The sequence below is a fragment of the Aythya marila genome (genome assembly GCF_965140915.1).
Source record: "Aythya marila genome assembly, chromosome: 2".
Lineage (NCBI taxonomy): Eukaryota > Metazoa > Chordata > Aves > Anseriformes > Anatidae > Aythya > Aythya marila.
The window spans coordinates 30,709,594-30,736,542 of NC_139043.1; the positions used below are offsets into that span (position 1 = coordinate 30,709,594).

Here is a 26,949-nt window from a genome sequence, read left to right on the forward strand (position 1 = left end):
TTTACTTGCCAGGAGTAATCTTCCTCCTACTCCACAAAATAGCCACAAAAACAAAATTATTTTCCCATTACAAAGACTTGTACACATTACAGTCAACTAAATTTTGTTAAAATGCTTTTTAAAATCAAAATCTTATTTTTTGGTCAAGAAAATACCTTTTAGTTTTAAGGATCAGATTTCTAAATTCATTTTAAACTGCTAAGCTATTGAAAACATTTTAAATAAACCTTTTTTACATGTTTTCTTCTGCATTCCTTTTTTGTTTATTTCAATGAGACCAAAGCACAAAATGTGGAAAAGGCTGGCATAAGTAAATGGAATAATGAAATATGGAGAAAATAAAGGATCAATAAAGGATCATGGGGCATCCACAGCTTCTCTGGGCAACATGTTGGAGTGCATCACCACTCTCATAGTAAAGATTGTTTTCCTCATGTGGAATGTAAACTCTATTTAAAACTGTTACTTTTTGTCCACTTGAATATCTTATCTATTGTCTAATGCTATCACTTATTTATCACATTGTGCAAAAGATATTAGGTACTTTCAACTGCCACCCATTGGACTTTTGTCTTAAATAGTTTTTGCTTTAAGAGACATATATGTCCTCTAGATTTTCAAGATATGTTTTTTCAAGATAAGCTTTTGATATTGATATAGTAATCACAGGTGTACTGCTTCTTAAAACAAGTACATAAACTTGTATGTATTTTTATTAATGTTACTTGCCTTTTTAATCATCTTGTTTAATTTCCTTATCGACTACTTACATTTCAAAAAGCATAGATGTTTCTGAATCTGGCTGTCTTCTTAGGTAAGAGTTGATTGAGGTAGGGACTTCAGGACTGAGCCACAATATCTCACCTGGTACTGACAGCCAATGGGCTGTGGATGGCTTCGTGCCAGAAACAGGATTCCTTTTCATGAAAGAGTGAAGCCTCCACAATGTCACTTTTTTTTTTTTTTTTTTTTTTTTTAAGAACACAGAGCAGAAGTCAAAGCTAAAGAAGCTAACCTGCATGCAGCACAGGAGTGTCCTACTAAATCGCCTCTTGTGATTTGGAAATAGGACCCATGGTTTTGAAAGGGAGGGAGACGCCAAATACCATATACTTCCACAACAAGCATCAGCTTTACTGAACTAATCTTCTGATTAAAATAAAATAAAATAAAATAAAATAAAATAAAATAAAATAAAATAAAATAAAATAAAATAAATAAAATATTGGCCTCTGTAGTGATTTCAATTCTCTTTTGCCAGCCTCCATAAGGTGTCAAAATGTTTCCTACTCCTTTCTTGTCTGTTTTCACCCATGTTACTCCTGGTTTACAGTAGCACTTTTTCTGCTTTGGTAAGGAAGGAAGACAAACATGGGAAAAGAGATGCCTTAAGAAACCTGAATTCTATGAGTATGGTAAAGGGCATAGATTTCATTTTTTTCCTAAATGAGAAAATTAAACAGAAACTAATGCGTGTCAAAGATCACACAGACAAGGAATAATCTACTGCCACAATTAATATGAACAGGGATTGATTCAGTTGATATTTTCCAAATACAATTTGACATCTCATAAAAATTACAGCTAAACCAACAGAAACTAATTTCTGTTTTTCATAGGTGTCTATCAGGTTATAAACGCACCTAACTTATTGGTTGTAATAAATGCATAACGGAAGGATATAGTTTAATATGAGCCACAGACCTGAATCACCTGTGAAAATAAACTGAAATAGGGTATTTCTGTCTGTCAGTAAAAGTCCTGAAACATTTTGTGGCTTTTGAAAAATTAGATTTTTAGTGTTTTTTGACCAAAGGCCTTTTTTTTTTTTTTTTTTTTTTTAAACTTCTCTCATGATGATGTCTAGATGAGCATGGCCTAGTCATAGAAAAATTTCTCCCAGTCCATCTAAGGCAACATCTGACTCATTCCATTGACATGATAGGATTGGATTGAACCAAAATTCCAAAAATTGTTTTCTCTTGATTTATTGGGATCCTATCTTTATCCACAATTAAAAAAAAAAAAAAAAAAAAACTTTTTTTTTTAATTTATTTTCTCCTTTCTCATTTAAATGAGCTATTATATTATATATTATATATTATATATATTTATTTCAATACCTGAGTGTTATTCGGAGATTTAAAGAAAAATCTTTGGAAAATTTGTGATATTATTTCAGATTGCCATATATACAGTGTGATAATGCAGAGAAGCAATGAAGAAACAAATAAAAAAGAGATGGACATCAGATAGCAGAAATTCTATCTATTGAATTCTATTCAATCAGATAGAAAAAATACAGTTAAATGAAAGTACATAGTTATTTAAGTCACACAGCTGTTTTCAGTCTAGGACACCCACCATTTATTTAATAATTATAGAAATTCTTTATCTGTATCAATAGCCCCTTCTGATTTTGGTGCTTAAGATCTTTTATTACTATTAAAATATGGTATAGTATAATCCTTATTCAAAGTGTTTAGAATTCTGTACTATTTTACATAAAAGGTCAACAGCTTACCGAATATACGGGAACTAGGGAAGTCTGAGACAAAAAGTAGGTACTTTTGATATTTGTGATTCGGTGTACTGTCTATGAAGGAATATATGAGCTACCTGAGTTAAAATGAAATGGACCATGCCTGATATTCTAATAGGAAAGAAGAACAAAAATTGACACGATAAATATTGAAGAAGGCCAAAGCGTTAATACAGGAAACTTCTCTGAACATTGTTGTACTGGGTCTGGCTGGAATGTTAACTTTCCCGGCAGCAGCCCTTTCAGTGCCTTGAAACAACAAGTTAAAGTTTGGGAAAATATAAGGGATCATACTTTGGCTATGAATGTTCGCTCTAGGCTGAAACATGACATACAAAGGTTCAGCAAAGCACAATAATTCTTTTTAATTATTAAATTCAATTTGAGTTATTTCTTTAAACAACAACAGCAAAAACTCAAACCTAGCTAGACTTAAATAAAATATCTTCCCTCAGGAAGTTTCATACAATTTTTGTTTCCTATTATTTAAATATCATGTATCTTTTCTTTCATAAAACATTAAATTGTGCACAAGACATTCAGTGTGATGAAAAAAAGAAATCGATTACTATAGAACAAAGCGTTTTTACTGTATCTTACTAGATTTTATTTTTCTGAAGGACGAAGATGTGTAATTGAAAGTAGTGAAGTTATGGTTTCCAAACATTCTTGACTAGTCAATATAGGCCCAAATTCTGCCTAAGGAAATACGAATACTGATAAGTAGTAACAGAAATCTGAGGATAAATTGATCATTTGTTAACAAATCCTCTTGCATTTTGGAAAACAATTTAAGAAAACTATTACATCTTCTAGTGGCAGAATATGACTGATGAAAGGCATCTCCACTGGACCCCCTAATGACACAAAGTGCCACACTGTATCAGCAGCCAGCACAGGCTTCCAGAGCAGCTGGGGATGATGAATCTCGTAGTGTTCAGATCAAGGTTTAGCAGCAGTCACTGAACCAGGATCACATTTTCTATAATGTGGCAGGCCCGCATTGTTGAGGAGCTATGTTGAGGAACTATGATGGAACTGGGAATTATATAAATGATTTTTGTTTTAGTAGAATGTAAGATACTGTTAAAATTCAGTAAAATGACTATTTGAAAAAATATCAGAGATGTCAAACCTCTAAAACAGTTGAATTGTAGCAGTTATCACACACACACACACACACAAAAAATGTAATTGTTAAACATCAGTTTAACTTCATCAAAAATACTGGCTAATATAAACCTCCATGGCTACAATAGCTGCTGTTATTTCCCTTGCTTTCCCTTCTTTTGTCTGTTAGGTCCTTGTCCTTGAGAGCAGGAAACATGTTAATAAGTGGTGTAACCCTATTTCTGTTTTGACATCAGTTTTGATCTTAAAGCCTAACTTCAACATTTTTCAGTTGATTTCATTTGCACTACAAATTCAACAATATCAACATTAAGAATATCTCCTTTGTAAACAAAGATCTATGATTAGATCAATTGGATCAGTATAAAAGATACATTGTTTTCCTACTGATACAATAATTTAGTAGTAAAGGGTACTTATCATTTTATTGTGACTGAAATTTATTCCTGTTTAGACTATGGTCTAAACTTACACTTGCACATACACTATGAAAATTTCCTCTAATATGAGACACATATTAATGGTTTTAGAAATTTGCCCAATAGAACTGTAATGCCAACAGTAGAAGTTTGTTATTGGGCCACTGTAAGTACTTAGTAGTTTTAAGTACATCTTAGTTTTATTATTATTTTTTTTTTTTTTATTATTCTTTTTTTTTTTTTTGTTAAGCAAGCACACAGAAAAGAGAAAATAAAAACATTATTTAAAAAAATAGCAAATAAAAATATATATATGTTTTTCCAAAATAAAATTCCTATAGATGGCATAATGAAACTACAGAGGGAAAAAAGCATCTGAGTAGTGAGAGTAATCAAGGGAGTAAGAGGGTTGCAGAGGTAATTAGCCTGCAGCCCAGCAGGGGCTACTGACATACATGCTACTGCCATATAACATGCAAAACCTTTAAACACCTCTACTGTAGTGAGAATGAAAGGCTGTCCAACTACCTGAGAAGTATGGAAAACTACTTACAAATTACACTGGGTAATTAACTCTATATGTATGTAAAATACATTTTGCCTATATACCCACAAAACAAATAAATAGGTGCAGTCATAAGCAAATAGCTATTAGATAACTAAATAATATTTTTCATCTGAGAACTACTTGCATTAAAAAGGAAACAATATCTTAAGTTTTAACTCTAAATGGTCTTTAAGAAGTACTGTAGCTTGGATATTTTTCTCTAAAATATTTATCTTAGAAATAAAATCAGTTTCAGTATCTGCCAGAAATATTTAATAAGCTGCAAGACAGGAAAATATTGTATTAAAATATTAAAAAGTTCTGATTCCTTACAGTTATTATTATTATTATTTTTAATCTAATTGGGACCAACTGGCCTCATTGCTTCTTATAAACTTAGCAATATATATTCAGCAAAAGGAATAAAAATGAACAGATGTTTCTCCTTAAAGAATTCAGACAAAGATTTTTCTTACACAATAAATCAGCTGCTAGTAGATTTCCAGGACACTGCTCCAGGCTAACTGTTTAGGTATGGCTTAAAAACCTAGTTTACCTCTGTATGTATCCAAAACTGGTAAAGTAGATTAAACTGTAGATGAACAGCAAACACTGATGGTGGAATGAAAAGAGCCATTGGCAAGTTGAACATCTGAAAAATTAAAAAGAAAATATACATTATATTTATCGCACTAAAGTTGTGGTGATATAATGAAGTACAATTTCAGGAGCTCAAAGCACTGCATAAGATCATTTAATTTCATCTTCTAAAACCTCTGTAATGTGGACATTATATAGAGTACATACTGATTATTATGTTACTGCTAGACATGGAATAGCAGGTGGGACAAATTTCAGTGAAAGTGATTTACCAAAAGTCATAAAGAGAGCAAGCAGCAAAATCAAGAAAAGAACTTAAAAATCCTGAGATGAGACATTTATTCTTTGCACTATATGTAGCATGCAGCAACGTATCCTTGACATGAAGGCTTTACTTAAAGGGGAGAATTATCACAGAATAAGCAAGGTGGGAATTTATAGCATTATAGCCTTTCCATCTGAACTCCCTCCATGAGCATCATGAGGGTAAGGCACTTTGCTCCACTTTCAAAATTAATTATAATTTCTCACCCTAACTTCCTCACAGCATCTCTCTTGATGCCCTGATATATTGCTGGGTTCTAAAGATGTGCTGGCATGAAAATAGTTTCAGCAAATTACCTCCTTAGGAAACATAATGTTTTCTTACAGAGTGGAGTCCCAGTAATTTCACAAATAGTTTCTTAACTGGCTGAGCAATAGGATGAGACTTACAAGACATTCACATGTTAAGAAGTCAGTCTTCTTTCATCAGAGCAAAGGTGTTTTGTTGGTTTTTTTTTTTTTTTTTTTTTTTTGTTCTACCTTACCTTGTGTTACACCAGCTGCTCTGAGAAATTAATCCTTCCCTAAAGTACAGATTCAAATTCCTATTGTCCTTCTCACAAAATCAACTCCTTGAATATCAGAGAAAGCAATAAGATAGCCACGACAGGCCTCCTGAGCCATAAATTCTTTTAGCATAGGTCTGCAAAAAAAAATGGCACGTACATGTATTATACAGTATTTAATTATGATATTCCCACAGTTTTTGTCAAGAGATCTACCCATTAGGTAAGACATCAAGCTGGGGCTATGAAACAAATGCATCCCCATCCCTTTGATGTGACTGATGCTCTGGAGAAAATCACCACAGTAGTTTCTCACTGTCAAGAGTACTAAGGCCCTCCAATCCCAGCTTGGTCTGCTGGCTTCAACACTGGAACAAGACCAAAGCACTGGAAAGAAACCTTGTTTTAATCAGTCTGATCCTTGAAGACTGAAGCACTTCTGAAATATTTATGAAACAAACAACAAAAAAAGAAAATATATTCATGTGAAATTTTCACATTCAATCCCTAAGAATCATTTGGTCTAGTTAAACTCACAAGAGTTCATATCAGCTCTTACTGAAGGTGGGAGCTAGTAAATGCCATCGAAGGTGGCATGAAATTTCATTTAGGCATGAAATTTTGGAGTAGAGGTATGTATTAGTTAAATATGTAATGCAGATCTTATGCACCGAATAAAAGAACTATTTTCAAACACATGATTCTCCATGATCTGAGACAGAAATCCAGTGTAAGAGAACAAGTCCTACGAGGAGCGGCTGAGGGAGCTGGGCTTGTTCAGCCTGGAGAAAAGGAGGCTCAGGGGCGACCTTATTGCTCTCTACAGATACCTCAAAGGAGGCTGTAGTGAGGTGGGGGTTGGTCTGTTCTCCCACGTGCCTGTTGACAGGACGAGGGGGAATGGGCTTAAGTTGCGCCAGGGGAGTTTTAGGTTAGATGTTAGGAAGAACTTCTTTACTGAAAGGGTTGTGAGGCATTGGAACAGGCTGCCCAGGGAAGTGGTGGAGTCACCATCCCTGGAAGTCTTTAAAAGACGTTTAGATGTAGAGCTTAGGGGTATGGTTTAGTGGGGACTGTTAGCGTTAGGTCAGAGGTTGGACTCGATGATCTTGAGGTCTCCTCCAACCTAGAAATTCTGTGTGATTCTGTGATTCTGTAAATCTCCCACAATTTAGAAGAAATAACCTCAACACTGACATAGAGTCAGTCTCTTGTCTGAGATCCTTTGGCTTCCTGCCACCAACCTTAGCCCTCTTAGTATTTAATTATTAAAAGTGGGGGAAGCTCTAAAAAGAAAAGATTGGAAGATATTTGTCTCACAACATCTAGGGTGCTGGCATGGTTTTTCTCAAAGGTCATCTTGCAATGAAGCCAATGAAGAAGTAGGACACACGGCTGGTAAAGCTAATGCAGTTTTCTCTTATTACTGCTTGTACCTGTCTAATGACATGATAAAACTAGGAAATTTTCAAAAGGAACGGAAAGGAAGTTGAAAATAAAATAAAAATAAAAAATAAAAATAATAAAATAAAAAACAAAACAAAACAAAATTGTGTTCAGATCATGCATGGAATTGGTTGCTGGATTTAAAATAGAGTTAAAAATTATATGCTTTTTCCCTAAAATTAACATATGCAATTTGACCGTATTTACAGGTGACTCAGGCAAAGGAAGGTTCATATTCAATAAGTACTAGAAGTACTACTTAAAAGTACTTCTAAGTACTGCTACCACCTCCTAAGTTGTGAGATGAGGAAAATTTTATATAAATGTATAGGTAAATTTCAGATTGACAAGGGAGAATGCTTTCCTAACTGCCTCATGTTTCCTTGCAATGTAAGCTTAATTTTGGACAGAATCACAGAATCACAGAATCACAGAATTTCTAGGTTGGAAGAGACCTCAAGATCATCGAGTCCAACCTCTGACCTAACGCTAACAGTCCCCACTAAACCATATCCCTAAGCTCTACATCTAAACGTCTTTTGAAGACTTCCAGGGATGGTGACTCCACCACTTCCCTGGGCAGCCTGTTCCAATGCCTCACAACCCTTTCAGTAAAGAAGTTCTTCCTAACATCTAACCTAAAACTCCCCTGGTGCAACTTAAGCCCATTCCCCCTCGTCCTGTCACCAGGCACGTGGGAGAACAGACCAACCCCCACCTCACTACAGCCTCCTTTAAGGTACTTACCAAGAGCGATAAGGTCGCCCCTGAGCCTCCTCTTCTCCAGGCTGAACAAGCCCAGCTCCCTCAGCCACTCCTCGTAGGACTTGTTCTCCAGGCCCCTCACCAGCTTCGTTGCCCTTCTCTGCACCCGCTCAAGCACCTCGATGTCCTTCTTGTAGCGAGGGGCCCAAAACTGAACACAGTACTCGAGGTGCGGCCTCACCAGAGCTGAGTACAGGGGGACGATCACCTCCCTAGCCCTGCTGGTCACACTGTTTCTGATACAAGCCAGGATGCCGTTGGCCTTCTTGGCCACCTGAGCACACTGCTGGCTCATATTCAGCCGACTATAAACCATCACTCCCAGGTCCTTCTCTGCCTGGCAGCTTTCCAACCATTCCTCTCCCAGCCTGTAGCTCTGCTTGGGGTTATTGTGCCCCAGGTGCAGGACCCGGCACTTGGCCTTGTTGAACTTCATGCAGTTGACCTCAGCCCATCGGTGCAGCCTATCCAGATCCTCCTGCAGAGCTTTCCTACCCTTAAGCAGATTGACACACGCACCTAACTTGGTGTCATCTGCGAACTTACTGAGGGTGCACTCAATGCCCTCGTCCAGATCATCGATGAAGATATTAAAGAGGACCGGCCCCAGCACCGAGCCCTGGGGGATGCCACTAGTGACTGGCCTCCAACTGGACTTGACTCCATTCACCACGACTCTTTGGGCCTGGCTATCCAGCCAGTTTCTAACCCAATGAAGCGTGCGCCAGTCCAAGTCAAGAGCAGCCAGTTTCTTGAGGAGAATGCTGTGGGAGACGGTGTCAAAAGCCTTGCTGAAGTCAAGGTAGACCACATCCACAGCCTTTCCCTCGTCCACCCAGCATGTCACTTTGTCATAGAAGGAGATCAGGTTCGTCGAGCAGGATCTGCCTTTCATAAACCCATGCTGACTGGGCCTGATCGCCTGCTTGCCCTGCAAGTGCTGCGTGATGACTCTTAGGAGGATCTGCTCCATGAGCTTCCCTGGCACTGAGGTCAAACTGACAGGCCCATAGTTTCCCGGGTCTGCCCTCCGGCCCTTCTTGTAGATGGGTGTCACATTTGCTAGCCACCAGTCAACTGGGACCTCCCCCGATCGCCAGGACTGCTGATAAATGATGGACAGTGGCTTGGCCAGCTCCTCTGCCAGTTCTCTCAGTACCCTTGGGTGGATCCCATCCGGCCCCATCGACTTGTGCACATCCAAGTGCCGTTGCAGGTCACCAACCAGTTCTTCATGGATAGTGAGGGCCACATCCTGCTCCCCATCCCCTTCCACCAGCTCAGGGTACTGAGTATCCAGAGAACAACCGGTATTGCCGCTAAAGACTGAGGCAAAGAAGGCATTGAGCACCTCCGCCTGTTCCTCATCTCTTGTAACTAAGTTTCCCCCCGCATCCAGCAAAGGATGGAGATTCTCCTTAGTCCTCCTTTTTGTGTTGATGTATTTATAGAAACGTAAAAAAGGACAGAAAGGATTTGAAAGGTCATTCACAAAATCAGAACCCGTAGGGAGAAATGAAAACTACTCTTAAAAAATTAAAAATAAAAAAATAAGTCTCCTACTTATGGTTCCACTGCAACAAGATCAATGTCAGTTAAAAAAAAAAAAATCCCTAAGTACTTTTTCACTGGAAATGCCAATTCACCAAATCAAAACATTTCATGGGAACATACCAGCTTTCACTAATCTGTAGGAGAAAATATTTCCTGGCTCAAAGATGGAATTTCTGGTCAAAACTCAAGAAAAAATATTTATCACACTCATAGATCTTTTCGCACTTGTGGGTTCAGCAACAGAGATTGAGGCACAGCCACAGTAACTGATAACCTGATGGGAAAGACACTTACTGACGGGGTGGAGAGGAATTTATATCTGGGGCTGCTGCATCACAACTATGCCTCAAGAATTAAAGCATCGGCCCTTTTGGAAGGATGTGTGTCCACCACATTATTACATGCTCTCTGAATTGGTCATGACCTATTTTTCTGTCTCTCTTTTGTAAGCAAAAGCTTATGAATGCTTCCACAAAGAAAGAAAGGGAAAAGTCTGAAGATCCTGAGGTTTAGCAGAAGGGCTGTTTCCTGCACAGATCCAGTGCTGAGCCCACCTCTCTCCAGGATGTGTCTCTGGGGCTACCTGTTGATCTTTCAGGCTCACCATCAGCACAAAGCAAAGGGGTTGTGGGGCACAGTGAGGATCCACAGGAAAACTGCCTCCATGGCAGCTCACATTGGGGTATACTTTTCCTTGTATACTATTTCCTATTTCAGGAAATAAAGGTAAATATAATAAAAGCATCCTTTACAGATCCAAGACCTGTCAGACTCCTCAATAGAAAAGAAGTCAAATTTGTGATTCTGTGCTGGAAAAAAGTGTTACCCATTACCTTTTTGAAATTTATATACAAACATTTCCACTGAATTAAAATCAACAGAGCATAATTGAAACCTTAGTACAGTTTAAAACTATCAAGTTATTATCACAATTACACTTCAACTAGGTGCTTCATCAATAGCAAAAAGGCATACAACCTTAGCATCCTGATGTTCTCTTAAAAATGAATATACATTCTTTCCATCTACTTCCTCCCCAAATGGGCTTCAAAACCATCTCTTGGTCTAACACTAGGTCTGCATCATCTCTCCTCTACTGGACAAAGGGAAATGTTTTGTGTGCAAATGACATGAAGTAATAGACATTTGGTTCCAATTTCAAGAGTACATTTCACACCACTGATTGTAGTTAAAGAACACTTTTCTCTTTTTCATTTCAAATCTTTTCAGTCAGCACAAGCACAACCCATAGAGACTGATATTCTAATTTATTTATCTTATACTCCTTAACTTAAAACACATACATAGCTGGCAACAGAACAGTCTTAAAATCCCACATCATCCACCACAACTTTCTCACAGCGTCCACAAAACTGGATCTGAAGCTGCATTCAACAGTACAGATTCAGTGACATAGATCATTCCCAGAGAATAACTAAAGATTTCACTGGGTTTCAGCTTTGAAGCATCTATGTGGTTCTGGACAAGTCTGGCAGTCCAAAAAAAAAAAAAAAAAAGTGCAAGAATTAGCAGGAATAGTGCTTGTGCACATTTAGGCTTTGAAAGGTGTAGTAGTTTTCTTTCTCCAAAAGTTATGGGGAGAGGAAAATCCCCATATTTATACTAACAAAATGTGTTGGTTAATATAAAATATTGGCAGAAAAAAACTGCACACAAAAGTATTATAGATTCTATGTTGTTTTCCCTTTGTTCAAAACCAATCAATTTTAAATACACATATATTATTTGACAAGTGGTACTAGTGTGGTCCTGAGGATGGTCTCTAGAACCTAAGATGGCCAGATGCCTTGGCCTTCCTCAATATTTTGTACTCTCTGAGGTATCACCCTCAAAACCACTCAGGCAGACAAAATACTCATAAACATACCCATATGTACACACACAGGCTTTCTGTCTTTTTTGAATTATTGTTTTTGTTAAGCGTTTGTACATATGGTCCCAATGGGTAAAATGTTCAAAGTTAAATCTTTAACATGGCAGTATTTACACAGAAAGTGGGGCTGTGACAGAGATACTTTGACTATTGTTCATAATGGCCATTTAAATCTGCAGCACTGGTACTAAAATCAGATGACTATTTTATGAATAAAAATAATAATTTACAGAGAATATTTTAAGAAGCAAAACTAAGAGAGAGTTTTCACAAGTTCTAGAAAAGCTCAATTCTTTTTTGGAACCTACTGCTTAAACTTATCTAATGTTATATGCTTGAAACAACTAAGAACAACAGGCTAAACCCATTCTCAGTTATGTGAACATAAATCCAAACTTCATTGAAGTTAATGGAGCTACACTGGATTTGGATTTTTGTGAGTGCACACGCTTGGGTTTGAGTCATTTGCTCATAGGCTAGTCATAGAGATTCACAGAGGACTGTATGTTTATTCCACCATTATATCTCACTGCAGGACAGCTTTTATATATCTTCTATCTATAAAAATATATTTAAAATTACTTCTGAAATTTAATCCTAAGAGTTCGAATTTTGAAGTTTTTATACTTCAAAAACAACCAAAAAAATGAAAAAAAAAAAAAACACTAAGAAACCACAATGAGTTTAAAAAAGCAGTCATAAGAGAATATGAGAGAGCAGCTGATAAAAAGCAGCAGTTACCTTGTGCCCAAAACTGGATAGTATTCTCAATTAAATCTTTAAATGAGTACTTATCTTAATTTCTATTTGATGCATACACAGATCATTATTTACAATACATTTTGTCTGAAATAAAGCTAGATAAAAGTGGCGGCATATTTCTTTGACTTACTGGAGTGCTGATGTATGACATGAGCAGATACAAAAATAAATCTGTTTGCACGTCCAAAGCAATCTTTTCTTATTTCTCTGCTCCTTTCAGCTACATGGACATATTCTAGAGTAGTTATACTATATTCTGATCTTCTCCTGCACTGATGCATGAATAACTAAATAATGTTTTTAAAAAGTCACATTTTTCCTGGAAAGTTATGAATTTATGAAAGAGTTAAAATTACCCTTCTTAAAATTAATCAGTGTATCACTTTTCAAGTTTGCTATAAAATCATTAATGAATGTACTTTTAAAGCTTATGAAACTGAAGAATCTGAAAGTCATCTGTGCTTTTCAGTGTTTAAAGTATAAAATAATTTACATGTTTTTATTTGAAGGGAAATATTTTCACTTTTACTAAATCTTGGTGATATTAAGTTGTTTTTCAAATCTTGTGCAACTTACCCAGGAGGTGTATTTCTGCAGTACAGATTGTCTCAAAGCCGTGAATAAATTGTAATCTTCAGAACTATGATGTACCTGGTGTGCTGCCCACAGTATGTTAACCTCTGCAAAACACATAATTTCTAATGAGGCATATACCAGAGAACAAAGCAACATTTGTTTCCTATGGCTTTTTTTTTTTTTTTCCTTAAGCTAAAAGGAACTAAATCCCCAATTTACTCTTTGCCATAATACAATGCCAATTTACAATTTACCATAATATAACATAGTATAGCAGGAAGTAAAAACTAATGTCCAGTGATGAGTTTGGTTAGACTGGGTTAAATGTCAGCTGACTGTTTAAACAACTTAACTGATATCTGCTGTTATGCTTATGGTTTTCACATAAAATCACATAAATCTTCAAGTCCACTTGTACCCCAGACCATGAAACGCAACTATTGCCTGCCCACTGCTTTTCCACAAATGGAAAAACAAATGGTTGTTTGCTCAAAACTGCTGGAAACTCCAGATTCAGCTAAAGGAGAGCAGTTACTCTATTGTGTTGTGGTTCTAAAAAGTTGCTGGAATAAGGGTAAAACTAATTTCAGTTGTGTTATGAAGTCATGAGACCTCTGATGTACTAAAATGAAGAAGAATATTTCAAAATCCTAATTTTGGATTAAATTAAATGAAGGCATTTTCCCTTTAAGTGCCTCATTGGAGTGGCCTCATTGCAGTAAATAATTATATCTGACCAGTCTTAAGTGGGAGGTTATCAACAGAAATGAAAGCCAGGAATGTTCACGGCCATCAGATATAGTGCTACAAGCTATGAAGAAGACGTTAATTATAGCAAAATGTGAAAATGGGTGGTTAATGAAGACAAAATAATGTGGGTTTTTTTGGCATTATATAGCAGTATATATATATTTATATAATATATATTTATAATGAAACTAAATTCAAGGTCAATTCAAGGTATAATGAAACTAAATTCAAGGTATTTCAAAGGATGAAATGTACACAGCCTCAGCTGATTACAGAAATTAAAAGTTATCTAGCTGACCATCAACTGCATGCTGCCATTGCCACTGACTTCTTACACCAGAGCAATTAGAGAAGTGCCCTTGGCAGATATTTGAAATTAATTCACAGAATGACCTTATAGTGTGTAAATGCCTGAAATTATCTAGTGCCAAGCTTACATCAAACAGTTTAGGTCTGGTGATTAACATGTTCTTGTAATTTGAAGCACTGCCAAAAAATCCCCTTAAAGAATCTTAAAATGTCTTCACCATTTAATATGACTGAACAGTCTTGTAACAGGAGTTAAAAGCCTTATGTTAGAAATTAAAATTTTAAAATACAATGAATTTTGATGGATTTTTTACAGACTACATGACAACATCATTTCTGAATGTCCTCTAAGTCCTTGAAAATCATTACCATTGCTGAATTAAAACTCTACCTTCATCTATCATAAACCTCATTTAATATTCAGTCTGAGAATTCTTCCTTTAAACGTATTTGTCCCTGAAACAGCAAATGTTCTCTGTATCAATAATTAGTAATCTCTATCTCTAATAATAATTATAATAATAAATAAATAAATAATATATATATATATATAAAAATCTTAACTTCTCTCTCTAATGAGCTCACTAGGAGATGAATTATTCAGGTGAGCTTCAGTACTCAATAATAATTTGTATTTGAAACGTTTCCCAAGACCTCGACAGAAGCTAAATGAGTGAATAAAGCATCTGAAAAGGTGGAGGTTAAAGACCTGTCTCCTTAGTTGTTTTAAAAGCATTTACTTCCTATCACAAACTGTGTGTAACACAAGCCTCCACTCAATGAAGTACAGCTGTACAAACAGGGTACAGTAACTGGATCTTGCTTCTTTCCCTCAGTCATTTTTCAGCATTGTGAAAAGTTCAAGGAAGGGAATCTATGATGATTTTTACAGTCTACTTTCATTCTAGTTAAGGTCAAACGGTTTTCAAAATGAATTACTAAACAGGCACTTTATTAGCATTCATTTTTCAGTTAAACTGCCTCTTACACTAGCTAAGTTACGGAACAAGGTAACTGAATATTGGTATAATGTTAATCTTTCAGATGTGCCAGTCAACTTAAATGATCTATCATTCAAAAATGTACCACAGGAATATTAGAGACATAAACAAACAATTATGTCACAAGCAATTAACTGCTTAGGCCATTTCTGACTTCTTCTGCTACAGTTAAATGAATTAAATTCTTCTCCTTAATCCTCTTTTTGCTGACACCAGTTGCACAGTCTATGTTAAATTCCTTGACCTAACAGCGCTGATGATCAGAAATACTTTTTGTCCTCAGTATTAATGGGAAGAAACTGATTATCTATAACTTTTATTTGAGCAGAAAAATAACATAATAAATAAGCGTGAAATGGATCACCCCAAAACTCAGTCTGTAACCATTAGGACATTAAAAATAATTATAGCCATTACTTCCTACAAATGTAAGAAACAGACGAAGCACTCATCAAAGAATACATCTGATTGCTTACTAACTATCCAAAACAGAAACAGAAAAGTTTGGGTCTATAATAGGGTTGTGCTTTCACTTTTTCATTCATATGTAATAATGATTACTTGAAATAAAAAGAAAAACATTATTTGAATTAGAATGAAATTATAAAAGACCGTCTTGTGCATTTTCTCATGTTTGTTACTATATAATGACCAAAAAGGAGAGCAAGAGTGAGATACAGCTAATTTTGAAACTTTTTTTTTTTTTTTAAGAAATCCACATACAAACCAGGAAGTATTATAGTAGGTTTTTTTTATATCTCTCCAGTTTAAATTCATAAGTGAAGACACGGGAGTAAAAGTAGGCAATGGAATTGTCATGTAGACAATGCTCTAATGAAATTTTGACTGTTTTCTAAGTCAATATAATTAGTATACAAAATTATAAAAAAAAAAAATAAGCACAAAACCTCTATTTTTGATTCAGGAGAATTAACATCATAGAATTCATGCTGTAAAGGACTAGAAGAGATATCTAGTCTAACCTCCTGTTCACAACAAGAACAACTATGAGGTTTCTGAGGGTTAGCTGGGTCTTGGAAACCTCTGAAGACAGAAACCATACAAACTCTCTCCATAACCTGTTCCTGATTGTCCTCACTGAGGAAAAGTTTTTTTCTTACATACAGCCAGAACCTGTTTTCTTCTCCATCGTCTCTTGTCTTCCCACCATGCACTTCTGCAAAAAGCCTGGCTCTATCTTCTTGACAAAAGATGTTTCATCTATGCTGCAAAGCTACTTTTAGGTCCCCTCCTACTCTCTGATCCAGTTCCCTCAGCCTCTCATTTTCTTTCTTTTATCAATAGAATTCATATATCAGACTAATGATAATAGTACAAAAGACAATTTTTTATTTTCCTTTATGGTTACGATACAAATCTCCAAACTACTCTCAGCCCTCTGATTTTAGTAATTGCATGTATGAGTCTGTGTAGACTTGAAGAGCTAGAGAGAAAAACTGAGGGCCAGATGATAACCAGTCCATCATCCAGAACATTCTAGCATCAATTTTCTTTCCTTCTATTTAGATGGTACCATTCATTCTCTTGTAAAATTACAGGCTGATTATTTCAGGATTTATATTGTCTAGCAAGTGAAAAAATTCACTGATTCTGCACAATGATAACAGCAATGTATTAAGCAATAATTAACTCCAGTAGTAAGATGTTGTTCTGTTCTTCCCTGTATCCAAACAGCACATCAGGTTTCCATCCAACAAAACACAAGAAAATCCATACCATCAAAGGAGACCCTTGCTGTGCTAGGTTATAATTTGTATAACTTTTCACAGAACTACCTGAAATGAAAATGCCATCTTTATCTTCTATTAGACATAGGTCTTCATTATGCAGAAGGAGACTACTAAATTTCCGTCCCACTTTAATCTTTCTTCCTTTTGGAAAAGCTGAAGAGAAGATGTTATCATTTCCTCCACCCCCCTTCTTCCCTCCTCATTACAAGTAATACATAAAAATTCAGTTTCACACACCATCACAACCGTATCACAGTGGTATGAATGATTCCACTTAGCTTTATTTATTTATTTTTTTTTTTCTACTTCAGATTTTCTGTTTTGGCATTAATCAAATCCCTTTCAATGGGACTAAAAGATAGATCCAACACCTGGGCCATATTTCACCACTGAAGTATTTCCCTTGTGGTGACAGAAACTGGTCACCATACACATAAGATTTCTCTTTAAGAATACATGACGTGGGAAGTTCAAAATGAGCCTTTGTTGTTGTTCATTTCCACAGCTTTCAGTGATTTCCACATCCCACTACATTTTGATTAACAACTGGAGAAAATATATTTGCCAAAATACCCCATTGTAATTTCAAGGAGCCATGTCATTGAAAACAGCCATTTTTCACAATCCTCAAAATAATTGACATGGTAAAGATCTGATGGTTGGTAATTTCTTTGTAACCTATTTACATCTGAAATTCTGGACATAAGATAAACTGGGAAGAAAAACAAACAAACGAAACACCTACCAACAAACAGATAGTTTAGGAATGTTTCCATATAGTCTCGTATAGTCTCTGTTCTCTTTAAGTCAACACTGATTGTAGCTAAGCAAACAGGGCAAAGTTTCCCCTTAGCATCCAGTTAAAATTAAACAAAACATTCAGTTTGACTATGCTTGACACCTCTTACAAGATTCAGTGTTGAATTGAACTGGGTATAAACTAAGACAGGAATATTACTTGTCCTATGCCACAGGTTAACACTTTGTGATGAACTTCACAAAAACAAGCAAATGGCAAGAAACCCCTCACCCAGTGTGGCCCCTGCTAACCCCAGCATGACAACTGCTGCTTCTTAGAGCAGCTGTGACCTGCTGATACTCAAATGCAGGTACTCGGTCTTGCATTCACCTACAAGTGGTAGTTAAGGGGTCATATCATGAGTCTATTCTCCAGAAAGTGGAGGATATTGGCCTAGAAAGTGAAACTTCCAGTCCTTCTATATGCCTTTTACTCTCCCAATAAAGGTAAAATAGAGAGGAAGGAATGCTACTTAATTTCTTCACTGAACTCTAGCTTCACTTACTCAAAAAACAACTGCGTGATTACTCACTACCTTCCTGCCCCGCTCTAATTGATTTGTTCCATTGATGCTTCTGAAACCTTTGAAAGAATCCATTCTCATAGAGGGAGGTGTTTTTTTTAAAAGATTCACCTTCCCAGCTGGATTCTATATTTCCATTGGATGAAAAAACACTGAGACAGCCAGTGGTTTGTCACTGGGAAATACAATTAATGCTTGTTTGTTTTTTGTAAAAGCTGGCTAAAGAACTGTGTCCTGGGACACAGAGTGAATGCCTTTATTAAAATTGAGAAGTCACCTTCAAATTCATTCTATCTCACATGAAAACAGAAATCTTTATACGCTTATTCTGTAGACCTTCTTTTCTTGCTCTTCTGATCCAACTTTGCTTGATGTTTTTCATTTAAGTGTTCAGTAAGTGTTGCAAGATAGGTTATTTGCCAAAAGCCTCCACTTCCTTTGTATTACAAATTTAATTCTTATAGGAACAAATTATTCCCTCCGTTATGTTAATGTAAGCAAAGAGCTGCATGGGTTTAAAGAAAACAGGATAAGATCCAAGGAAATATCTGGAAGACATATATGCCACACACAAAGAAGAGCACATACAGGGAAACACACATCTTTCTTTCTTTCTAATTCTTTTTTCCTTTTTTTTTTTTTTTTTTTAAATAAGATCTTTTTCTTACATTGTGGCCTTGGCTACAGTAAATGTTAGTAATTTGCATTCTCGGGATAGTCACACACAGAAATCAAAAAACTACCTGTAAGGAGAATTGGGATTGAGTCATGAATTAGATATCATTCACAGTATAGCTTCAAACAATTTTCTGGACTTTAATCTTTTTCACATTCTTATTGGAAAGCACTACCTGTGTGTATGCCTGACACAGACCAGTTTTCAGCAATTAGAAAATAGGAGTTCTGCTGCTAGTTAGCATAAAAGGAAAAATAGACTATGTTAGCCTTTGCTACCAGAGTTTGTGTTTCAAGAGGATAAGTGGAACAAGTCAGAAGCACCTTTTCAGCCTCAGCACCATCTTTGGTCATTTTATAATGAAATATATTTTATTACACAGGTAATTCCAGCATAGATAATCATTTGGAATACCAAATAAGCAGTCTCAAACAGAAAGTAATGTTACGATGTGACACGCTACATACATAGTTGCAATCCACCAATGTAATTAAGAATTTTCAATAGAAATTCAGCATCTGATTCTTCTGTGATGTAAGATGTGTGGTGGTGTTTTTTTTTGTTGTTGTTTGTTTGTTTGTTTGTTTTTTCTGTGCTTTATTCAGTACTATCTCTGTTTTTCAGCCCTCTTGAATTACTGTATGTGGTCAGCAAAATATTTAGTGAGTGGGCTAACTTACAATCGAGTAATACATGGTATATGCTCCCATGGCTTACAAGCCAAAAACTGGAGCAACCTTCTACAAAACCTGCCTCCAGAATCTGTGCACAAGCCAAAACCTCCCGCTTGATCTGCTGCCATACCAGTTGAAAACACAAAACTGCTCCCACACAAAAAATCCACAATAAGATCTGAAAAACTTAAGATGCAGAATGGTCTAGGGAAACGTGGGAAGACTCAAGACAAGCCAAAGTATTACATATGCTACCCAGAACAAACAATGGACCAGATCATATACCCTCATAGCAATAATCTAAGAGGATTGCGAACTATACTGTCATACACTTCTGAATTTGTAAAGGTACTACATGGTTAGAAAAGCCGAGCTTGGCTGGGTCAAAAATAATGGTCTTTCCAACCCATAGGTGCCCTGTGCTATTTCTTGGCATGCTCACAAGCATAGAATATCATTGGGAAGGCTAGAAAAAGCCACAGAGTTCCTCAGACTCATTGTCTCTTATAGTAGGAATAATTCCATCAGAAGCTAAGCTGTGTGAATCACGCTGCCTGCAAAGTAATATTCTTACTCTAGTTTGCATTAATGTATAAGTTCATTGCAATAGGTCAGTCCTAACCTATTGCCTGTGAGAAGCTCTTCATATAGTTTCTAGAAACTGAACAGTTTCTCTCCATGCATGCCATGGTAAAACACAAGAGAATAAAGTTTATTAGGTAAGAATTCAGAAGTTAATTCACACTGACTCCATCTCTGATTTCACTCATAGTTTTAATAACAAATGAATGTGTATTCTTTCATGAGGAAAGATATGGAGAAGATAAACGACCCAAAGAAATTTTATCATGCTAATGTTGTATTTGGACACTACCACAAAGACAAATAGAAATTTTTCAGAAAATTAAGAAATACAAAGAATGAATGAAGCTTTAGCAACGTGTGCACGTGTAATCTTTGAAAATAACTGAGCATTTGGCAAGTATTTTTTAGTATGCTGCTATGTCTCACACACGTTCTTCTATACCAACTTGCCTGAACAACCTGTTTCTCACACCTTTCTGGAGCCAATTGTTCAAATTCTCTATTTGCTTGCAGGAGCTCTGTGGCTAGTCAAAGTTTTGTTTGTCTGTGTTTTGGATAATCTCTGTTTCAAGATCTGTATATTTGGACCATGAGAAACCTTGATGGCAGCAGCTGTTACACAATTACTCATCTCTCATAGAATCACAGAATCATAGAATGGTTTGGGTTGGAAGGGACGTTAAAGATCATCCATTTCCAAACCCCTAGCATGGGCAGGGGCACCTTCCACCAGACCGGGTGTAGTGGGTTTATGTGGCAAGGTTTTGGTAGCAGGGGGCCATAGAGGTGGTTTCTGTGAGAAGGATCTAGAAGCTGCCCCATGTTTGGTAAGGGCCCCACTGCTGACCAGAGCTGAGCCAATAAGCAGTGTTGTTTTGTGCCTCTGTGAGAGCATATTTAAGGCAGGGAAAAAAAATGCTGCGCCACACAGCAGCTGGGAGAGTGAGAGGAGTGAAGAACAGCCTTGCAGGTGCCAAGGTCAGTGAAGAAGGAGGGGGAGAGGTGCTCCAGGTGCTGGAGCAGAAGTCCCCTGCGGCCTGTTGTGAGGACCATGGTGAAGCAGGATGTCCCCCTGCAGCCCATGGAGTACCACGGTGGAGCAGGGTTCCACGCTGCAGCCCATGGAGGAGACCATGGTGGAGCAGGTGGCCCTGCACTGACGGAGGCTGCCGCCTGTGGAAGACCCCTGCTGGAGCAGATTCTGGGCCGGACCTGTAGCCTGTGGAGAGGAGCCCACGCAGGAGCAGGTGACCTGGCAGGAGCTGCTGCCTGTGGGGGACCCAAGTTGGAGCAGTTTGCTCCTGAGGGATGGACCCCGTGGTACGGACCCGTATCTGGAGCAGCTCTGGAAGAGCTGCTGCTTGTAGGATGCCCACGTCAGATCAGTTCATCAAGGACTGTATTCTGTGGGTGGGACCCCACAGCACAGGGGACGAGAGTTGCCGAGAAGGAGCGGCAGAGAAGAAGCGCTGTAGACTGACCATAACCCCCATTCCCCCACGCTGTTCGGGGGGAGGAGGTGGAAGAGGGTGGATGGGGGGAAGGTGCTTTTGGTTTCTTTTGTTTCTCACTTCTCTAGCTTGTTAGTAATAAGCAATAAATCTTACTATCTTCCTATGCTGAGTCTGTTTTGCCCATTACAATAATTACTGTGTGATCTTCTTGTCCTTATCTCAACCTTTGAGCCCTTTTCATTGTATTTTCTCCCAGTTCCTCTTTGAGGAGGGGAAGTGAGAGAGCGGCTGCGGTGGAGCTCGGCTGCCCACTCAAGTGGAACCATGACACCGGGTTGCTCAAAGCACCATCCAACCTGGCCTTGAACACTTCCAGGGATGAGGCATCCACAGCTTCTTTGGGCAGCCTGTTCCAGTGCCTCACCACCTTCTGAATAAATAACTTCTTCCTACCTAATGTCTAATCTAAATCTATGCTTTATTAGTGTAAAGCCATTCTCCCTTGTCTTATCACTACACTTCCTGACAAAGAGTCCCTCCCCAGATTTCCCATAGACCCCCTTTAGTTCTTGGAAAATCGCTAAAGTGTCTCCCTGGAGCCTTTTCTTCAGGCTGAACCACCCCAGCTCCCTCAGTTTGTCTTCGTAGGAGAGATGCTTTAGCCCCTTGATCAACTTTGTGGCCCTCCTTTGGGCTCATTCTAATACTACCATGTCCTTCTTGTGCTGGGGGCCTCAGAGCTGAACACACTTGTCCAACTGGGGTCTCATGAGAACAGAGCAGAGGGGGAGAATCACCTCCCTCAGCCAGTTGGCGACACTGCTTTTCATGCAGCCCAGGGTACAGTTGGCTTTCTGAACTGCAAGTGCACATTGCTAGCTCAAGTTGAGCTTCTCATCAAGAACCCTCAGGTCCTTCTCCTCAGGGCTGCTTTCAAGGCGTTCCTGGGTGTAAAAGGTTTGGATTTCTGGCTGTCCTGGCTTTCATAAGAGATTCTTTAGATGTAATAGTCTGAAAACAGCTCCAAATTAGAAAAAAATATATGAAGTAATAAAAAAATGGTGCCATGGCAGCTTCAAGAATACCTAAATCATAGCGAAAAATCCTGTTTGTGAACACAGTCCTAAGTCATATGATGTATTTTCCAGCATAAGTCTATTAGTTAGCCCAATTTTTTCAGTTACCCTTTTCTTCAGTGAGGATTCCTACTGGTTATAGCAAAATTTACCCACCTGACACCCCTACAGCCTCCTGATTAAGTGACATGGTATATATTAACTTTTGCAGTTCATTGCTGTAGCAACTTTTTGCAGCACTTAGCTCTTTCCACACCTTTTTTACTACAAAGAGGAGTATATGGCTCATTAATTGCCCAACTATAAATCATTCTGTTGGTAAAACTAGATTTATATATTAAAATAAAAACCTGCAACAACTTCCTGTGTAAAGGAGAAGATCCTCAGCAGCTGGTGCAAATAGACTTCATAGAGCTATGCCACTTCATACAAGCTGCAGACTTGAGTCAGTCTTCTCCAAATATGGCTGATTGCAGCACTGGCAATCTTTCCAGACTGTATAATATAACTTGGTGTTACTGAATACTGATGTCAAACTGTAGTATAAATGTGTGAAACACATTAGCTGTGGCCAAATTAACACTCTGCTCCTTAGCTTGATGATAAAGAGAACTAAATTAGACTAAATTAAATAAAATCTGTAAATAATAAAAAGTTACTTCAAAGAGCCTATCAATATATAAATTTCCTTCTCCAAATCCTTTATGTGTGTGGATATAAAAAAATAATATATATTATTTTTTTCCCCAAAAGCCTCTGCCACTGAAATGTCAGCTTGTGCAATTTGAAAACATATTCATCTTGAAGAATCTTAGAAGAAAACTTTTGGAATTAAATGGAAAAAAAAAAAAAACAAAAACAAAACAAAAGAAAAGAAAATAATTTAATTCTCTTTTTTTTTGGTAGAGTTTTTTTTTTAAAAAGAGTTCTTATTTTTCTGTATTCTAGGCTGTCTCTACACAAGATTGATGTCTGGTGTCACTGTTAGGAAGTGCAAACTGTTCAGCTTCATTGCAATCTATGTCCTCATCCTCTTGCTCTGCAGGATACCACATACTTTGGCAGGCAATATTCAGATGGGAAGCACTTTAATGGCAAGAATGGATGCCAATGAAACCTTTTCCCACAATGTTCAAAACTGAGCTTGCATACGTTAAAGAAACATAAAGCTGCAGAATATTAGGAAGAAAACAATAAATGATACTAACTCAGCACTTTTTGACCCTCAGAACAATACAATCAAAAATGCTAGGGAAATGTATAAAAATAGGAAGGGAGGAGGAGGGGGGAAGGGAGGAAAAAAGGGGGAAAAATAAAAGATGAACTGGAAGGAATTAAAGTCCCGAAACTGAAAGGCACAGAGTTTTCAAAAGAAATATCCATGAGCCCTTCATGTAAGTTCCACTTTGTAGCTGGATTCCTGTATTTATTTATTTTGTTCTTCATTTTTCCAAGTCACATACAGAAAGAATTAACACTGATAAATTAGTGGAGTTATCTCGTGTAAACGAGGAATTAGTTCTATCGAGTTTTCTCCTGCAGACTTCATATGATTTATTAACCAAGATCCTGAATGACAGATATGTGGAAATGCAGATTAGATTTGCAAAGGATTCCACTGAAGTTTTCTAAGACTATCAGGAAAGCCTGGGGAACATCCAGGACACACCACATCCCTTAAATCAACTTTTAAAATATACTAGGAAAAATATATATATGTTCAACTTTGGTCCCATCAGTTTGCAAATTTACAATCCATAGAAAAAAATAGACATACATTTCAGGCAATACTTATATGTTTTGTGCTCTCTCTATTGGTGCGATCCATAGCTTACTGATTTTGGTTTAAAACCATTCATTACCTTTAACAGATTTTGACGCAAGTTCAAATATACAGTTCAAAACAAAAGACCACTGGAGACACTTCATACTCTATTTCAGGCATCTAGGCCACCCATACTTATACATTGTTTTACGAGTGTCTCACATTCTTTTTCTTTGAAATAAAAAGAACTAATATAGTTCTGTAATACTGTGAGCTTATTTTACAGTGATAGATCCATTGCGTATTTACAGTGTATATGATACGTGCAAAAATAAATTTGCATTTGCATCACCATTGTCAATACTTACATTACACTCACATTTCTAAAAGTGTATCACTAACCATAGATATTCTATGTGCATCAAGTAACTACTTATTGTTATCTGTCATACAACAGATTGGTTCTGAGCACTATTGAACATGCTGAAACTTTTCAATAAACTTTTATGTTTTAAAATAAACTTTTATTTTAAATAATAAAACTTTAATAAATAATAAACTTTTCCATTTATCATTTGAACAAGAAGGATATGGAAGCCATGTAGACAGATTACATAAAGGGACAGATTACATAAAGAGGCAACTTAAAGCACACAGCCTTAATTTAAAAGTGAAAAAGAAAGGGGGCACGCAAGCTTGACTCAGTATTCTACCCAGCCAGGTGATAGCTCATATTCTACATCCCATCCCTAGATCTACCAGCTAGGACTATATAGAGGACACCTCTAACAACAGACTGCAGTCTTCAAGGTTCTCTCTCCCACCACTCCTTGCCCTGTCCTTTCAGCAGGGAACTAAGACATGCTTAGATTAGTTCTACACAAATGTAGATTTATATTTATGTTGAAGCCATCCCTGGGGCAACAGCAATATGATCAAACACATTTAGCAAAAGGCATAAACTGGCCTTCAAGAAAGTCTTTTAATTGATGCTTTCTGATGCTGTCTTTTGGACATTGACCATGAGTCAGAGGGATTTCTTTATATAAATATTTTGGGGAAAGAGGAAATAAAATTTGCAAGAGAAGCTCCTCTGCCAGACTTCATCTAGTAATTATTAATTGCATATCAGTGTTTGCTGTAAGCTTTGGTAGCAATGTTTGTGGGGCCAAACCTGCTTCAACATTGCATGCAGACACAGATTCCAGGCCTAAGAGTTTAACATGAGGGTTGGCAACAACAGCAGCTAACAGATGAAGATGGAGGTGTGGGGGAGTAGGAATACCAACAGGCTCCTCTGATGCTAATTCAGACTGATTTGTCAAAGAACAGCTATAGCACTTGACCTGTAAAGGCACTCTTTCTACACGCTCACTGGTTTTTGCAGCCACATGTCTTCTGACCGATGTTGTGCTTTCTGACTTCAAAGACCTATAGCTAGTGTCTGGATAATTAGTAGCAGAGCTAACAGAAAGGAAGGGATTTCAGAGACAGAAAACACCAAGTATGGAAAAGAATGATTTTTAACTGATTAATTATGACATTTTAATGTATCTCACTGTAAGGTAATTATTTTTTTATCATTTACGTGTTTGCTCTAAGCTATAAAACAACCTGAGATTAAAACTTCAACATAAGATGAATCTTAGGTACTTTACTCTTTCCAAACACACAAAAATAAGCATTATAGCTATGAAGTGCAAGACACAAGATTGCAGACTTACCTCAACTACTAAAATTGTATATAGGAAACAGACCTGCCTAAGAAAAATAGCCTCTTCTGTTTTATAAAGTGTCATTATTATCTGGCAAATGTAGGGTATTTTATTTTAAATATAAAAATAGAAGGTTCTTTGTGGTTTGGAGATCTCTGGTTAAAATCCATAGCTAGTCAAACGAGCTGACCCAAAACAAGAGTGTTGTTGGCCTCTTTAGGCAGATTGTGCCAAACGTAACTCTAGTCTACCAAAAAACTTCTGTTATTCCACAGCCAATCTCCTCCCACAGTTAGCGGGGGAGGAAAGGGAAACAGAGAATCTTTCTCTTTATCTGCAATGTGTTGATTTTTTTATGGAAAACATACTTGTAAGTACAAATTTTTACAGTGTGTTAAGACATATCAAACAGCAAGTATTTATGTATAATTTCATAAGATATTTTATATGTATGCCAGTACCCATTATCTCTACACCCAGCATGGGAGCTCTCAAAGCCTGTAAATTAAATGATTACCCCATATTCATCCCAGTGCTAACTTACATTCTGAAGTGGAAGGCCTCAGCAATAGATGAAGTCTTTCTTTCAGTTGCTCAGCCAAGAGGAGCAGCTGAACAGTAACCAGTGGCCAGAGGGAGACACAGCACAACTGTGTCAGTCCAGGCTAAGAGTAGCCCTTGCCAAAACATCAGAGGAATTCCTAGGCGTTTATACCAGAAAATTGAGACCCAGATAATCAAAGTGTTATAATTTGGAGAACCTAGTTCAAATTAATTTGAACTCATTTAAATCATATTTCTAATT

The 26,949-nt window shown here is 37.1% G+C and overlaps 1 protein-coding gene across 1 annotated transcript in view; it reads right to left on the reverse strand.

Moving 5' to 3' along the window:
• Positions 1 to 26,949, reverse strand: part of AGMO (alkylglycerol monooxygenase) — a 200,138-nt gene that overhangs the window by 107,318 nt on the left and 65,871 nt on the right. The window contains exons 4-5 of the mRNA XM_082754196.1: positions 13,067 to 13,170; positions 5,196 to 5,291 (exon numbers count right to left, since the gene is read on the reverse strand). Coding sequence (XP_082610322.1) covers positions 5,196 to 5,291; positions 13,067 to 13,170 — 200 coding nt within the window. The remainder of the gene's footprint in view (positions 1 to 5,195; positions 5,292 to 13,066; positions 13,171 to 26,949) is intronic.